Genomic DNA, 18,694 nt, shown 5'->3' with positions numbered 1-18,694 from the left:
TTGCCGCGCAGTAATGCAATGCCTTTTGAGAGTTGTCCTTGTCATTTCTTGTACAATGCTTGCGGAACTGTTCTAGTGTGCTACAGTAACTGACACTGTGTACAGTCACTTTACTTTTGAGACAATCAACCAATAATATGCCCTGATGTTTCCAAACCACTGTCGTCATATTTGTCTAACTTTCTCAGCGGATAGAGTCGTTTAGAATTCTATCAAAGGGCATAACAACAGGTGTTTAATATGGTTAACAGGCTTTGTCTGAGGTGTCACATGATGTCTCCACGTTTCATCCCTTATAACAATGCGGTGCAAGAAGAGAACGTTTTCCAAATTAAACAGCATTAAGTGAATGAGAGACAAACGCATACTAACGGCTTCGTAATCGTCTGTGAGTTCTTTAGGAACGTAACGGAACACATCTTCTGATAGCCTGTTTGGGAGGTGCTTAGAAACATCGCGAAGTCAAATGCAGTGACCTTCCTGAATCAGATCTTTAACATGGCAAACCTGCGGTGTAAAGCTTAGTCATTCAGATAATTGCTCATCTTGTATCTGCCTTTATTGAATTCAGAGCACCCAAACCAAATTTTTTACGAGACATGTCATTAGGATTGTAAACTTAACATTTGACCTCGTTTTCTTTAGCTTAGCCATCTTACAATTATATTTCGTCGTGCTGACGCAAAACCCGGCGCATTCGAATTTTGTGGTCATTTTCTGCTCTCCATGCAGGAACTTCGATTTAGCAGGATCAATATTGCATCCGTGAGAACACTTATCGCCTTACCTTTTAGATTTTCCTCCCACAGTATTGTTTTAACGTACATATTTTGACACCAAAATGAAACTTTTTCTGAAATGACATACTGATTGTTTTCCATTTCTACACCTTATATCATGCCAAGAGTTTGTAAAAATTCTAGGAGTTATTTTTTAAGTAGCATTGAAAATTTTAGTTCCTTAATGTTAACTGAAATTAATTTATACATAATAAAATCATTTTTCTATAGCACTTTGGTTATAAAGTCAAAGTAGTCATTTTTATATCATTTTCAGTTCCAGAATACAATTTGGTGAACATTCGGATGCGAAGATCCAGCATGGCACCTATAGAAAAGCGCTCTTCCACTGAACCTGCAGAAGTAGAACCTTCCACAGACATTCTAATTCAAACAGATTCCATTTTCGGTCACGCTGTCCAGTTGCAGCTCCGAAGGAATAATCTTTTACTTGCACCATCCTTCAAGGCAATCAAAGTTGTAGATAATGAAGAACAAGAGCTTCCTCAAGGGCCTGGAATCGTCTGTCATTATGTGGGATATAATGGAAGCATAGGAGCAGCTTTGAGCAACTGCGCAGCTAGGGGATTTGTAAGTATAGTCTTTCTAAATGGATTACGAGTCATGAAATGGATTTCTTCCCCACAAATCTAAAAAACTCGCATTTCAAATTAAATTTTAGCAGTTTTCTTTCCTTAATTTAATGAGTTATTACTTTTTACAAAGGAAGGGATAGGTTTTGAAAATTGTTTTCGAACAGACAGATTTTTTTGGAAGGCATTTGCACTAAACGTGTTTTAGACATATGCATTGAAATTTCTGACAAAATACTAAAAGGTAGTTAAATGGTAGTTAGATGCAGTTTTGCTCCCGGAAATATTGAAATTTTTTTCCCTGTAATATTCTTTTTCAGACAAGCTCTTAATGAACAGACTTGATTTTAATGTAAGTTTGAAGAATTTTTCCCAAATCATAGTAATTCTTTTCTATTGTTTAGCCTTTCTTTTCACTACGCTTACAACTGTTTACATCTGTTCTTTCAGGTTCTGTAGTATATAGTAACGAAAGTATTGTTCCAGTTTGAACATACACTTATCATTTAATTCCTCTGTCAACATCAGGAATTAGCTTGGACAATACCTTTCGCTAAATGGTAGTTACTTCGAGAGACATGACGTTATTTTCTTTAGTTTAGTTATCTTTTTTTCTTTTAGTTATTTATTATGGTTTAGCTAACTAATTAAATAGGTAGTGATCTGTTTACCTGTAATTTTATAGAGTGAACGTTATAGATTTCTGTTATAGAATTTTCAGCTTTGACTATACAAACTGCAGAGGACGCTTAGAACGGTAACTCAACTTTATATATCAGTAAGCAATAAGGTTAAATAAATGTTTTAGTTTTTTTTATCGTTTGAATTTTAAAATTCTGGAGTTAATATTCGAATAAGCAGTAAATAACCAATAACAAATTAGTTGTTTATTCGAGTTTTTAAGGCAACGAGGAGCAGAGTAATATTCTTAACACTTATTCTTGTTGCCTTAATCTCCAACAATCGTTATTCGGCGTGCTATTTGAATTTGCCAAATTAGTTGGATGATTAATTAAGACAATGCAACGGAAGGCAATCTGCCTACCAGGAGGAATGCCTTCATGAAAATCTTTTAAAGGAAACTGGTTTGTATTCACGTTAGTATGGAAAAAATTCTGATGTGTGCACCACATGAATTCCTTGTACGACCTATTAAATTATACACATTTTTTTGCTGCATTTCATTTAAACTTATTTTCTCGAATTTCATTAGAGATGTATTTCGCATTCAATCAATTCAGTTCTCACTTCGCGTTAAGGACAAAATACATAAAAGCCCAAAACATCTTTATTAAGAATTGTAAAATACAGAAACACATAAAATTCCAAATGCAGTTAAAAACCATTTAAAAAAATTCTTCCAATTATGTTTGACTTTCTGCGCAAAAATAAGCCCAACAGGCAGGAAGACAGATTTCTCAGTGCACAAAACGGAAGGTTTACTTTTGGTTCCACTTGGCAAAATGACACTGAAGTTGGTACAGAAACTGACTTAATTCAGCAATCTACCAAGAGTTTCAAATGTAAACAAATGGTGGCTTCTTTAGGCTAATGGCACTTAAACAACGTTTTTACAATAGAATAGAAGATTTGACTTAACTAAGTAGTTAAGTCAGCCCAACTGCTGTACACATAGAGAAATGCGCAAGTTCGCTCTGATCTAAAGTCAGCTTGACAGGCCTAATGGCAAAAGTAATGCAATGCCGCAGAATACTGCCCACAAGAGAATCAAATTAGCAACGTGGCCTTCAGCAGGCGGGACACGCTGCTGAAGCCTTCCTTTGAATACTATCTTCGTTCTGTCTCATTTGAATGCATTCAAGCTAGGAATTTACATTTTCGCAGGAAAATGGGAAAAAGTAAATTAACATAACTGGTTAATGAAACTAAACGAAACCATATAAGTTAGACAATTACATTAAATAATAATTTCAAATTAATTTCTTTTTCGCAAAGGAATTAAACTGCTGAAATTTTAAATGAAAAATATGCAGCTAAATACCAATTCAGCATCAGGTAATCCTTTATGTGTAAGAATTAATCAGAAAAGTGTATAATACAGTGGTTTTAAGAACCTGAAATTTTGGTAACTGATCAAACGATTTTATTTTTACACAAAAAAGCATTTATAGTTTACATAAGAAACAAGCTATATATTCAATACAATAGAATAGCAGGTGAATAAGCACTTTTTTTTTTTTTTTTGTATTTTAAATGCTCTTTCATGTACACTGCGAGGGGGGAAAAAGACAGTTCCATGTGTCCCGTTCTATTGGGCCAATTGACGAAATTCAAATTTTTTCATGTCTCGAAAGCATATAGGATATATATTATATTTATACATAGCGTTGTTCTAATATAAGTATTTTGATACAAAACTGGAACTTTTCTTTTTTTTTCTTTCGTTTTTTTTGCATATTTCGATTCTACCACTCAACTTGTCTAAATATTAAATTTTTGTAAAATCTGGTGCTAAATTTACGGAGAAATTCAAAAATTTATCTTGGCGCATGTTTTTCAGTTTGCGCCAAAACTAATTTACTTGGCGAACTTCTAAATATCTGGCAATCTATTTTCTTTTCCCTTTTTACATTGCGCATGAGTGGGGAAAAAGTCACTTCGTTCCTACTTTCAAATAATTTTACCAAAGTGCCTAAACCACATTTGATGTTATTTCCGCTTTCAACAAATACTCCAAATTTCAAAACACGTAAATATATAAATTCACGTATACCTTCGGAAATTTTGAATAAAAAACCCTAATTTTTTGCAGGTATGCTTAGAAATATATCTACTTTAAGATAATGGGGAAAAAGTTTTTAGATTATAATTAAAAATGTTTTTCGAAAAATTTATACAAATTATTTAAAAATACAAATTTTAAAAATAAATCATGAAAAATGGGAGAATTTTATTTGGAATGAACCTAAATTTCTAAATGTGAAATGAAGAATCAAATAAGTTTAATAAAAAAGAAAGAGATTAATGAATATATACCAAATTCAATTAACATGGAGGAGCTAAAATTTTGAGAGCTCATTTTTTAAAAACTACTCGTGCGATTTTTGCAAAATTGGCAGTTTGGCATCATTTTTAAGTCGTAGAAAATTGGCATGGCATTTCAGAAAAAGTCCGATTCTGTGAGAGAATACCTATATTAGAACAAAGCTATATATAAATCTAATACATTCCTAAGTCGCTCTTTGGAGACATGGAAAACGCAAGTTGAATTTCGTCAATCGGCCCAGTAGAACGGGAGATACAGAACTCTCCTTTTTTTTCGCAGTCAAAGAGCATTTAAAATAATAATAATAAAAAGTGCTTATGCACCTGCTATTCTGTTTTATTGAATATATATAGTGTTTTTTTTCGCATTGTACCTTTGACAACAACTAAGGAAGCATACGAGTTTCGGGACGTCATATCAGCTTCTTGCTCCATGCAAGATACGGAAACTAAGATGGCCATTTCGTTATGGCCATTTTTAAAGAAATACATGACATGAAAATCGCCATCTTTCAAAGTATTATGAGACGTATGGTGTCATTTCATTCAGTTAGTGAGAGAACGTTGTTATTTTGTGCAGCGTGGAGAAAAGAGCAAAGTTTCTTTTAAATTCGGCAAAACTGCAGTTGAATTCATGAGATAAGAATACGGGCATAGTTGCTGATCCCGTGTACAAATATTCAGGTAATATGCATGATTTCAAAATCTTACAGAAAGGATTGAAGTCTATTAGCTCTGGATCTTCAAGTTCTGTTTGCAAACTCAAATTGCAAAAGTCAGAAAATACTTACGGGAAGGACTTTTGTTTCCCAGTGAGGGTAACAGCAGATGAATCTGATATTAGAAAATGATTAATTAGGTTTTTGGTGTAAAATTTGGACAAGAAAAATAATCAGTTCCGAATTTATGCCAAATTTTTTATTTGACAAAGAAAAACATGATTCTGTCTAATAGAAGAAAAATTACAAATTTGAAAATTATACTGTGAAAATTCTGATGACCAAATTACCGACTAAAACTTTCGTAAAATTGTTTGAATATACAAAGCACACGAGGCCTTCCTGCCTAAGAGGGAGGGATGTCTTCATAAGAAGCTTTCTAAGGCAAACTAACTCGTGTTCACGCTACACATGGGAAAAACTACGAAAATCAGCCATTCAGACTGTTTCGAAACGGAGTAGAATTCCCAGTATTGAGCGGCTTTAACCACTCTGCAACTGGTGGAGCCTTCCTAAGAGAACTAGAATGTAGTAGAATTTAACTATTCTTGTAAAGCAAACAGGATTTAGAAAATGCTGTTTTGATTTCCTTTCTGGGTACAACTCTGATAAACGCCCTAATTTCACCAAATGTGGCGATATGTGTTTTGCGCTGGTTTTTGGCGCGATTGCGTGTTGTATGGCAACCATGTCGACGTTGAAAAATCTTTTGGTGGAGTAGTTTAATTGCTAGTTGGTTCGTGTCGCGTGTGTTTTTGAAATGGCCTATGTTGCGATGAAAGACGTGGTGGGAAGGTTTCAGCCGCGTATTTTAGATTGTGTGCAGAGTAAATTTAGTATGAAAGATACGATGTTGGAGTTGTTAACGAGTCTTTTGTTCACGGATGTATTTATGGGGATCGTAGTGTATTTTTGGAATTTCTGTGGGAGTCGGGACTTTTAAAACGGAGTTTGACGTGTCCGAAATGCGGAGCTGATATGAGAATTCGGACGAAAAATGGTGTTTCTGATAGACTTGTGTGGGTTTGCAGTAAAATTGTTGCTAATAAAGTATGTGGGTGTCAGCGGAGTTTAAGGTTTGGATCTTGGTTCTTGTGTAGCAAGTTAACGTTGGAGGAAGTTTTTATTGTTACTTTCGAAATTTTGAATCGTAGGAAGGCATGTGATATAGCAAAATCGTGGAAGTTTTCTTCACAGACGTTGTGTGACTGGCGAAATTTAATTAACGAATGTATTTTGGACTTTGTATGCTCTGTATCTGAGAAGATAGGGGGAAAGATATTTCTGCTTTTAAAAGAAGCTTTCATTATGGTAAGTGCATCTTATTTTATTGTTTTTATTTTGTAGAATGTTATATTCATTGTTTTTTGTATGAATTTCTGTTTTTATTGTTGTTTTTTGAATTGTCTGAAATTTATTTTCTTGATTTGTTTTTAGTGTAGATTGTGCAATTCGTAGATGTTTTTTAAAGTTGAAACAGAACGCTGTGTACATGGTATTCTTTGAAATTTATTGTTGTTATGTTAATTTATTAAAGCGAGGTGTGCGTAGTTCGTAGATTCGTTCGTTGCCTACAGTGTGCCATTCGTAGATGTTTTTTTTTTAAGTTAAAACATGTCGCTTGTACATGGATTCTTGTCAAATATTTTTGGTTAGAAACTTTACGTTTTTGCTATCTAAATTTTTTGTTTTTGTTTCGGATTTTTAGCTTAAATCGTGTGTTCAAAACGTAGTTTTTGCATGTGCGAAAACCGTGTTTTTGGAGACATTTTAGGCTTAAAGTTCGAAATGTAGACAAAAAATTTAGATAGTAATATGGCAGCATGAAGTTTCTCGCCAAAAATATTTGGCGAGAAATTTGGCGGCTTGAGGGCGCATATCAGAGTAGTTCCCATTTCTGTTCTCTTTTGCAGTCGGGCATGTTTCTACTACCAGATGGCAGTGTTCAAGTTCAACCTGTTGAAGATGACTTAGCTGAAATTCTTGAACTGAGCCTTCCTCAGGACAAGAGCAGCCAATCCGAAGAAGAAATATTACATCTCGTTTTCAAGCCAAACAACAAGAAAAGGCTCTCAGTTCCAGATGGTAAGCGAATATCACACGCCTTTCTTCCCAGACCATACTTTCTTCGTATTTGTTGAAATGCAGATTGTGAAACGTTGTTCGTTTCTAATGTTATTTTAATTATTTTTTTTCTTTTTGAACGTGATATTTGTACATGAAATCTTTAAATACATTACTAGTTAACTACATATGAATAAGTATTTCTCCAGCACAGATACAAAAGAACCGTAGCTATAGTAACCATGAATTCGTTATTAAGAAGGACGACAGCTTCTGAAGAATAAAATAAGCTGGAATCTTTAGAAACATTTAAAATAAATTAAAAATTTAAAATGTTAAAAAACACAAGACGATTCGATAATTTAATTCAGTTCCTTTTAAAACGGTTTTGCATTTTAGGCCACGTTTTTACTGCAAGATCGTTTTCCAAAGGCGGATGGTGGTATAGCTGAAATGACTAAAGCTTGTTTCTCTTTAATTATCTGTCCAATGTTTTACCTTGCTTGATCGAAGTTTCCAAGTTTCACTACGCAAAAGATAACTTAATTTTTTTAACAAAATTTAGTTGAAAATAAATTGATCATGACAGGAAGTATCTTTGCAATGAACATACAGGTCATATGCAGTTTGAAAATGAAATGAAAAAAAGAAATATTAATGAAGGAAAGAGAAAAGAAATGAACTCCTTTGAAACTAAGCAAAAATCAAGCTTCATTAAATAAATAAATAAATAAATAAATAAATCTGAAAGCTTTCAGATTTTACATTACTTTCAAAGGGGCGTTTTTTTTTAACGTTTTGTGTATTACTTTTATTTATTAAATATCATGTTCTTCGCACTTTAAACCATAAAATTCAGTTCAACTGCAATGTCGCAAAATAATTTTAAAATGAGCCTATCTTTAGAATTTCCGATACACAGTCTCGCGCTCTGGAGATAAAAATGTTTCCCCCCCCACAATGTTGGCATCCCTCGCTTCGAAATCATTGAATTTGTTAAAGTTGAAGATGACTTAGCTGAAATTCTTGAGCTGAGCCTTCCTCAGGACAAGAGCAGCCAATCCGAAGAAGAAATATTACATCTCGTTTTCAAGCCAAACAACAAGAAAAGGCTCTCAGTTCCAGATGGTAAGCGAATATCACACGCCTTTCTTCCCAGACCATACTTTCTTCGTATTTGTTGAAATGCAGATTGTGAAACGTTGTTCGTTTCTAATGTTATTTTAATTATTTTTTTTCTTTTTGAACGTGATATTTGTACATGAAATCTTTAAATACATTACTAGTTAACTACATATGAATAAGTATTTCTCCAGCACAGATACAAAAGAACCGAAGCTATAGTAACCATGAATTCGTTATTAAGAAGGACGACAGCTTCTGAAGAATAAAATAAGCTGGAATCTTTAGAAACATTTAAAATAAATTAAAAATTTAAAATGTTAAAAAACACAAGACGATTCGATAATTTAATTCAGTTCCTTTTAAAACGGTTTTGCATTTTAGGCCACGTTTTTACTGCAAGATCGTTTTCCAAAGGCGGATGGTGGTATAGCTGAAATGACTAAAGCTTGTTTCTCTTTAATTATCTGTCCAATGTTTTACCTTGCTTGATCGAAGTTTCCAAGTTTCACTACGCAAAAGATAACTTAATTTTTTTAACAAAATTTAGTTGAAAATAAATTGATCATGACAGGAAGTATCTTTGCAATGAACATACAGGTCATATGCAGTTTGAAAATGAAATGAAAAAAAGAAATATTAATGAAGGAAAGAGAAAAGAAATGAACTCCTTTGAAACTAAGCAAAAATCAAGCTTCATTAAAAAAATAAATAAATAAATAAATAAATCTGAAAGCTTTCAGATTTATTTACTTTCAGATTTTTTACATTACTTTCAAAGGGGCGTTTTTTTTTAACGTTTTGTGTATTACTTTTATTTATTAAATATCATGTTCTTCGCACTTTAAACCATAAAATTCAGTTCAACTGCAATGTCGCAAAATAATTTTAAAATGAGCCTATCTTTAGAATTTCCGATACACAGTCTCGCGCTCTGGAGATAAAAATGTTTCCCCCCCCCACAATGTTGGCATCCCTCGCTTCGAAATCATTGAATTTGTTAAAGTTGAAGATGACTTAGCTGAAATTCTTGAGCTGAGCCTTCCTCAGGACAAGAGCAGCCAATCCGAAGAAGAAATATTACATCTCGTTTTCAAGCCAAACAACAAGAAAAGGCTCTCAGTTCCAGATGGTAAGCGAATATCACACGCCTTTCTTCCCAGACCATACTTTCTTCGTATTTGTTGAAATGCAGATTGTGAAACGTTGTCCGTTTCTAATGTTATTTTAATTATTTTTTTTTCTTTTTGAACGTGATATTTGTACATGAAATCTTTAAATACATTACTAGTTAACTACATATGAATAAGTATTTCTCCAGCACAGATACAAAAGAACCGTAGCTATAGTAACCATGAATTCGTTATTAAGAAGGACGACAGCTTCTGAAGAATAAAATAAGCTGGAATCTTTAGAAACATTTAAAATAAATTAAAAATTTAAAATGTTAAAAAACACAAGACGATTCGATAATTTAATTCAGTTCCTTTTAAAACGGTTTTGCATTTTAGGCCACGTTTTTACTGCAAGATCGTTTTCCAAAGGCGGATGGTGGTATAGCTGAAATGACTAAAGCTTGTTTCTCTTTAATTATCTGTCCAATGTTTTACCTTGCTTGATCGAAGTTTCCAAGTTTCACTACGCAAAAGATAACTTAATTTTTTTAACAAAATTTAGTTGAAAATAAATTGATCATGACAGGAAGTATCTTTGCAATGAACATACAGGTCATATGCAGTTTGAAAATGAAATGAAAAAAAGAAATATTAATGAAGGAAAGAGAAAAGAAATGAACTCCTTTGAAACTAAGCAAAAATCAAGCTTCATTAAAAAAATAAATAAATAAATAAATAAAACTGAAAGCTTTCAGATTTTACATTACTTTCAAAGGGGCGTTTTTTTTTAACGTTTTGTGTATTACTTTTATTTATTAAATATCATGTTCTTCGCACTTTAAACCATAAAATTCAGTTCAACTGCAATGTCGCAAAATAATTTTAAAATGAGCCTATCTTTAGAATTTCCGATACACAGTCTCGCGCTCTGGAGATAAAAATGTTTCCCCCCCCCCACAATGTTGGCATCGCTCGCTTCGAAATCATTGAATTTGTTAAAGTTGAAGATGACTTAGCTGAAATTCTTGAGCTGAGCCTTCCTCAGGACAAGAGCAGCCAATCCGAAGAAGAAATATTACATCTCGTTTTCAAGCCAAACAACAAGAAAAGGCTCTCAGTTCCAGATGGTAAGCGAATATCACACGCCTTTCTTCCCAGACCATACTTTCTTCGTATTTGTTGAAATGCAGATTGTGAAACGTTGTTCGTTTCTAATGTTATTTTAATTATTTTTTTTTCTTTTTGAACGTGATATTTGTACATGAAATCTTTAAATACATTACTAGTTAACTACATATGAATAAGTATTTCTCCAGCACAGATACAAAAGAACCGAAGCTATAGTAACCATGAATTCGTTATTAAGAAGGACGACAGCTTCTGAAGAATAAAATAAGCTGGAATCTTTAGAAACATTTAAAATAAATTAAAAATTTAAAATGTTAAAAAACACAAGACGATTCGATAATTTAATTCAGTTCCTTTTAAAACGGTTTTGCATTTTAGGCCACGTTTTTACTGCAAGATCGTTTTCCAAAGGCGGATGGTGGTATAGCTGAAATGACTAAAGCTTGTTTCTCTTTAATTATCTGTCCAATGTTTTACCTTGCTTGATCGAAGTTTCCAAGTTTCACTACGCAAAAGATAACTTAATTTTTTTAACAAAATTTAGTTGAAAATAAATTGATCATGACAGGAAGTATCTTTGCAATGAACATACAGGTCATATGCAGTTTGAAAATGAAATGAAAAAAAGAAATATTAATGAAGGAAAGAGAAAAGAAATGAACTCCTTTGAAACTAAGCAAAAATCAAGCTTCATTAAAAAAATAAATAAATAAATAAATAAAACTGAAAGCTTTCAGATTTTACATTACTTTCAAAGGGGCGTTTTTTTTTTAACGTTTTGTGTATTACTTTTATTTATTAAATATCATGTTCTTCGCACTTTAAACCATAAAATTCAGTTCAACTGCAATGTCGCAAAATAATTTTAAAATGAGCCTATCTTTAGAATTTCCGATACACAGTCTCGCGCTCTGGAGATAAAAATGTTTCCCCCCCCACAATGTTGGCATCCCTCGCTTCGAAATCATTGAATTTGTTAAAGTTGAAGATGACTTAGCTGAAATTCTTGAGCTGAGCCTTCCTCAGGACAAGAGCAGCCAATCCGAAGAAGAAATATTACATCTCGTTTTCAAGCCAAACAACAAGAAAAGGCTCTCAGTTCCAGATGGTAAGCGAATATCACACGCCTTTCTTCCCAGACCATACTTTCTTCGTATTTGTTGAAATGCAGATTGTGAAACGTTGTTCGTTTCTAATGTTATTTTAATTATTTTTTTTTCTTTTTGAACGTGATATTTGTACATGAAATCTTTAAATACATTACTAGTTAACTACATATGAATAAGTATTTCTCCAGCACAGATACAAAAGAACCGAAGCTATAGTAACCATGAATTCGTTATTAAGAAGGACGACAGCTTCTGAAGAATAAAATAAGCTGGAATCTTTAGAAACATTTAAAATAAATTAAAAATTTAAAATGTTAAAAAACACAAGACGATTCGATAATTTAATTCAGTTCCTTTTAAAACGGTTTTGCATTTTAGGCCATGTTTTTACTGCAAGATCGTTTTCCAAAGGCGGATGGTGGTATAGCTGAAATGACTAAAGCTTGTTTCTCTTTAATTATCTGTCCAATGTTTTACCTTGCTTGATCGAAGTTTCCAAGTTTCACTACGCAAAAGATAACTTAATTTTTTTAACAAAATTTAGTTGAAAATAAATTGATCATGACAGGAAGTATCTTTGCAATGAACATACAGGTCATATGCAGTTTGAAAATGAAATGAAAAAAAGAAATATTAATGAAGGAAAGAGAAAAGAAATGAACTCCTTTGAAACTAAGCAAAAATCAAGCTTCATTAAAAAAATAAATAAATAAATAAATAAATCTGAAAGGTTTCAGATTTTACATTACTTTCAAAGGGGCGTTTTTTTTTAACGTTTTGTGTATTACCTTTATTTATTAAATATCATGTTCTTCGCACTTTAAACCATAAAATTCAGTTCAACTGCAATGTCGCAAAATAATTTTAAAATGAGCCTATCTTTAGAATTTCCGATACACAGTCTCGCGCTCTGGAGATAAAAATGTTTCCCCCCCCCCCCACAATGTTGGCATCGCTCGCTTCGAATTCATTGAATTTGTTAATCAAAAATTCGTTAAAGTGTTACAAAATATGAAATCATTAATAAAACAAATTCCAAATTCGGGCTTCGAGATGCCCATATTAGGTGGAAGATTTCGTTATTCGAAGTTTGTTATGTCTAGGTACCATTGTTTTGTCAACGTGCGAGAAACATATATACATTTATGGAGATTTTTCATTATTTAATTTCATTAAATAGAACACAGGTGGATAATATTTGTTGGCAACAATTTGAAAAGTGAACCGACATTTATAGTGAACCAACGCAAAATGCCGAAACGAAATTAATAGTCCTTCAGGTGAAATTGCCCCTTTGAACTAATTATCTGCATCTCGAGGGGAAAATTCATTCTAAATCATTAAGTATATTCCCAAGCAGGAAATATGAAAAATCAGGAATGCTCTCGCCAGGATAGCCAAGTAGGTTATTATTGCATTCCGAAAGTACTACGTACATATGGTTTAAAAGTGATCATTTCACGGTCTCAACGTTTTAGAAACAATTATTTTAAAATTCACATTTTTATGAAGTTTTGAAAATTTATTAAACTGCTGTAAATATGCTTTAAATCCAGATTTTCTGCTTAACTTTTATTGCCACCTCAGAAGAAACTCATTAAATTGTGATTTGAATATGTACATATTGAAATCCTCTTGTAAAACTTAAGTAACAGTGGTAGTTTGCCATAAGAACATCTGAACAGTAACCTGGTAATATAATTAATTCTAAGTTATATAGAAGAGCTCTCTACCATTCCAAAGTTATTTATTCTTTAATGAACGTCACTGGAAGATATCTAGAAATTGAAACAATTACTTTTTGCCTAGCGAAAAGCACCGAGTTGCAAAAATTGAGCACCAGTTTCGAATAAATTAGTGAGATTTGAAAGATTATGCGTTGACGATAGTTATGTTAGTACTTCTGTGTAATATAATCAACTCTTCCCTTCCCAATGAAAGGCTGACAAAAACTACCATAGCGATTATAAAATTTTTCGGTGCAAGGAGTTTAAACAAATCCGCAATGCTATAGCCTGGATTGGAACTACCAGCCTCCCGAATACGTGTCGTGTATACTTCCAGTTACAGCACGAGGGCACAAGGAGAGGAGGAAGAAAATACTATATAGGACAATTAAGGGCCATTACAATACCATTAAGGGCGACTGGGGATTAGGAAACCCAGTCGCTAGATTTTGGTAGTGAAGAATTTTCTTCCAGCACCTTTTAATTGATCGTTATACTTAACCTTTTTAGCCCAAAGCCTGTTACCCCATAAGAGCTATTAATTTCGTTTTGGCATTTTGCATTGGTTCACTAATGTCGGTTCACTTTTCAAATTTTTGTCATCCAATATTATCGCCCTGTATTATATTTTAAAAAATTAAACAATAAAGAATTTTCATAAATGTATGTATGTTTCTCGCATTGTGATAAAACAACGGTACCTAGAGCCATCCAGTTTTGAATAACTTCTTCCAGCGAATATGGGTATCTGGAAGTCTTAATTTGAATTTGTTTTATTATCTATTTCATATTTTGTAAACCTTTGACGAATTTGTGATTAACAAACTCAACGATTTAAAAGCAAGAAATGGCAACACTGTATGAAAAAAAAATGTTGATGTGACTTACCTCACTTGTCTGGCAGTAACATCAGAACAAGTCCACGAAATTCATTAACAAACTCAACGATTTAAAAGCGAGAAATGGCAACACTGTACGAAAAAAAATGTTGATGTAACTTATCTCACTTGTCTGGCAGTAACATCAGAATAAGCCCACGAAACTCATTGTGGCAAGGAGTGCAAGATTGTGCCTATCGTTGGCAACAGCCCTGAGCACCATACAGGTGACAGTACAACTTTGTTCAGTTTCACTCAATTTTCATGGAGAGCACCGCGAGAGGAAGGTCCCGAGGAACTCCCGCCCATGTTCCCCTACCTCCCTCTCTAGAGAACTTTCGGCTCACCGCCTATTTAGAGCGCTCCCATGCCGCGCAGACACTATACATGTACAAACATCCATGCCTTTCCCGGGAGATTCGAACCCGGTACGGCACTCAGCGTCGCTAACCACTGTCCCGGTTGGACGGCACAAAGAAATTTTTCTGAAAACGAGCAAATGAGAACGTCAAAGAGGATAATTATTTAGGAATGACATTGTAAGAAATCGAAAAGAAAGTTAGACAAAACTTTTGTTTGGGATAAATGTGAACGTAGCTATTAACTGACAGTATTCAGCACCCATAAATTTCCTTTCTTTTTTTCAGAGGAGTGGGAGGACGGACATTACATTCCATCCGCACCCCGTTCAGAGTATGAGTTGGACGATGACGATATTGTGAAGTATTTGGAGTTTGAAGACTTGGACACAGATGATAGCTCCAGTGACAAAGAAAAAACTAAGGAAAGTGTAAACAAAAGGAAAGAAACACCGTTTGCTTCAGCAAAACAGCTGTTTATGGAACTAGCAGTCTTTTTTGACCAAAGCGGATATGAACTGTTCATGCCGCATCTCAAGTCTGAGGAGAAACTTGTTGATCTATTGCTGGGTTTCGTAAACCAGGTAGGAACACCTTTTATATTATTTACATCGACTATTTTTAGTGCAAAATTCATAAATCTTCATATCTCTGAGTGAGATTTATAACACATTACAAATTAATTAGCTTCATTTATATATTTTCTGCTGCGTTAATCCTGCTCATTTTAATGGTAATAAAAATAATATAAAATCAAACTTCAAGTAACTAACAAATCGAAATCTTTGCAACTCCACTTTCGCAACAAATGCATAATTGAAGTGCTTACGTGGACCGCATAAAATTTCTTCAGGGGGCCCATGCGGCCCGCTGGCCATAAGTTTGAGACCACTGCCGTACACAGTGCCGGAAGATATCTTGAATGCAAATTATTCGTTTTTAGGTAATGGTTGCTTCTTAATTGTGTTATATCTAAAAAAATTCCTCTTACTGCAAGTAATTCGTACGTACAGCAGTTGTGAATATTTCACAGTAGTATTTACAATACTTGAAAATGCGTTCTGGAGATCGTATTTTTAAAACAACCGTAAAAATTCAAAACCACGCCCTTCTAAATCATTGCTTCGTCTTCTCTAGCAGAAAGGGAACTAAAACTTAAGTATTTCTCTCTTGATGAAGAATTCTTTCTTATCAATGTCATCGTGATCATTATTCAGGCGCATTTGTAACTTTCATTCATAACTTTCGATGAAAGTCATGGGAAGAACATGAAACTATGGATTGTTATTTCTTTGAATAATCTCTATAGTGCAAAAATTGTTTCTCTCCTCAATTCAGATTCATTTAACAATTTAGTACTTTGCGATTTCTTAGATATCACAAACATCGTCTTTCTGCTTTGTAAATGATGCTTGACGTCAGATATGACGCACCAAAACATGCCACCAGGAGCTAATCGACCCTCCCTCCCCTTCTAGCTACACCGCCGTAAGGGATTAATGTTTTTAGACAATTCAAGTGATTCAAAATAATGATGACCAGTTTATGAAATATTAGATATCAAACATACGAATTCCTTCTTAACCCTTTGCGGCACAGTGTGTCCTGTCTGGACACACCTAAAAATTTCCTTCTATACGCACAGAAAAATTGAATGAAAAAGGATTTATAGGTTACTATAGGTTACTCTGAACCTTCTTTTTTTATAGTAGATGGCAGTTCAACACAAACCATCTCATGCATATATTTTAGCCATGTTTAGTTTTTTAAGACCCTCATTTTTCAAAGAAATCTTCCAGATTTTTTAGGGTATAAAAGGAATTGTTTGAAAAGAAATTTATATGTTATATTTTTGGCTGTATGCTGATCTCCTTATTCTATATTAGTTTTAAATTTTTACCTTGAAATCTTGCCTAAAATCGAACGGCGAATCGTAGGTGTGCCCAAACCGGGCTCACCGATCATCTAGGTCAACTGAGAGTCTGTTTTCTTTGTTTCTCCGCATCTCATCGGTCAGTTCATTGACAACAATGCTCGTTTCAGCACTCTTTTCAAAGCTTTATTCAATAAGTGTGCCACTTTGACCACACCCACAGAATTAAAACGATAAGTGCTATCTTCACAAAATTTTCATTGTGTACTCCTGTAGACCTAATTAGACTGCCTACATTTTTTTAAATCAAAACTCCTACTTTAAAAGGTAGCGTGCAGGAAAGGGTTAAATGAAATTTGTTTGGTATTTTAATTCATAAGAGTAAATACATCAGCTGAGTTTTGAACTAGTACTGTCACTACTAGCTGTTTGGCAATTGTTATGTATTGTAACTATGATATTTTCTCAAATGTTGACTCCTCAAATTATATCAATTTTTATATCACCAGATGCAAGCTTTGTACCAACAACCGGCCCTCAGCAAGAAAGTCCAAATAAGTCTCGTGCGACTGGAGGTAATGAAGATACAACCGGTGAGTTGACGAAGATTCGTTTAATTATTTCTGAACTTAATAGGATTACTTTAAGTTAGCTGTTCCATCATTTGACCTTTTCACTTGCAACTTTGACATCTGCACTGAGCTTCATAGCGCTTCAGTACAGACGTTTAAGAGCGTTTTAAAAATTTGTGACATTCCTTTGAATAAGCATGTAAATTCAAAAGATATCTCATAACCTGCCTTTATGGAATCGGAATTTAAATAAGAGGAAAAAATTATTGGTTTATTGGAAAAGCTATACAAAATCGAATCGAAATAGCAGAGTGTTAGGTGCAAATAGGTTACAAACTTTTAGGAGAGATAGAGGACACATAGACGATGGAAAATCGTATAGCAATGCGAGGACAAAAAGGCTTTCCTGGCGCGCTAGGAACAACACAAAACACAGGAGAGGAAGAACACGAACAGGGTGAGGAAACATGTTTATTATGCTTAGTACAGGAAAAGTCAAGGAATAAGAACAAAGAATCGTCGTCAAAGAAGGTTTTCGAAATTACGAACCCGGACCCTGATGCAGGCCTCACATTTTCGACACATGGAAGATTTGATGTTCGGGAAAATACCGTGCATGTTCCAGCCTTCCCCAGCAGCTGCAATGATGCGTGTGACAAGTTCCTAAGCATTTCTAATGAAGGTCTTGTACACCAATATTTTGACGTACCCCCAGAGGAAGTAGTAAATGCAAGTGAGGTGTGACGATCTTGCTGGCCAGTGCACCGGACCACTCCTGCCGATCTCATGTTGAGGATACGTGTTTAACTTAATTTCGAACAGCTTCTTTGATGACGGGTGTCTGTTTTTGTGCTTATTTTTTGGTTTCCGCTGCACTGTTTCCAACCATGAATTGTTATGTGTTTTTGCATAGTCTAGGCCTACCTGCCCTCAAAGTTTGTAACCGATTTGTTGAAACACCCCGTAAAAACAATAGAGTAAAACACAAACAATAGAGTAAACATCTGCAAAGGCTGTTGGCCTACATTTTGAACCACTTTAAAGTAGTCAAACAACTGATTAAAGTGTAAATATTGTGTCTTAAATGGAGTTTCTTTAAGAGATCTTTTATCTACCAATCTGCCCAACCGCGATAGTGGTTAATGCCTCTGACTGCTGTTACTGATGGGCGCGGGTTCCAATCCAGGAGAAGGTATGGATGTTTATAAATGTTGTTTATATAGCATCTGTACGGCATGGGAGCATTCAAAATGTGCGGTGAGACTGTGGTAGGATAAGAGGCGGGGAGCTCTCGCTCAAAACTGGGGCGGAACTTGAGCTGAAGTCGTACTGTCACTTATTCTGCACGCTCATACTGTACTGTCACTTACAGTCGTACTTTGAAAGGCTCTTGCCAACGAGAGACAAAATCTTGTATTTCTTACCATGTTAAATTTCCTTGCGTCAGGCAAGTGAGATTAGTACCAACGACAACCAACCTGCGCCTTAATTTCTGTGATAAAAAAATTCTTAATTTTACTATGGAATATTTTTTCCCCATTTCTCTTGCGAATTGCAAGGAGTTTCAAACGTCCCTGGTCGATACCTTTTTTGACAGACCTTTGCATGGTCTGTCGGTGCCATATAAAGAAATTTTGTTTGAATAGATAA

At 34.2% G+C, this 18,694-nt stretch overlaps 1 protein-coding gene across 1 annotated transcript in view; it reads left to right on the top strand.

Moving 5' to 3' along the window:
• Window positions 1-18,694, top strand: part of LOC118182921 (A disintegrin and metalloproteinase with thrombospondin motifs adt-1-like) — a 62,835-nt gene that overhangs the window by 11,288 nt on the left and 32,853 nt on the right. The window contains exons 4-7 of the mRNA XM_085814150.1: window positions 1,057-1,370; window positions 7,011-7,182; window positions 14,888-15,183; window positions 16,982-17,065. Coding sequence (XP_085670276.1) covers window positions 1,057-1,370; window positions 7,011-7,182; window positions 14,888-15,183; window positions 16,982-17,065 — 866 coding nt within the window. The remainder of the gene's footprint in view (window positions 1-1,056; window positions 1,371-7,010; window positions 7,183-14,887; window positions 15,184-16,981; window positions 17,066-18,694) is intronic.

The sequence above is a fragment of the Stegodyphus dumicola genome, chromosome 3 (assembly GCF_044657685.1).
Source record: "Stegodyphus dumicola isolate Sdum_Otavi_A_Nest chromosome 3, ASM4465768v1".
NCBI lineage: Eukaryota > Metazoa > Arthropoda > Arachnida > Araneae > Eresidae > Stegodyphus > Stegodyphus dumicola.
The sequence above is the reverse complement of the archived record's forward strand: the minus strand, read 5'-3'. Positions and strand labels throughout refer to the sequence as shown.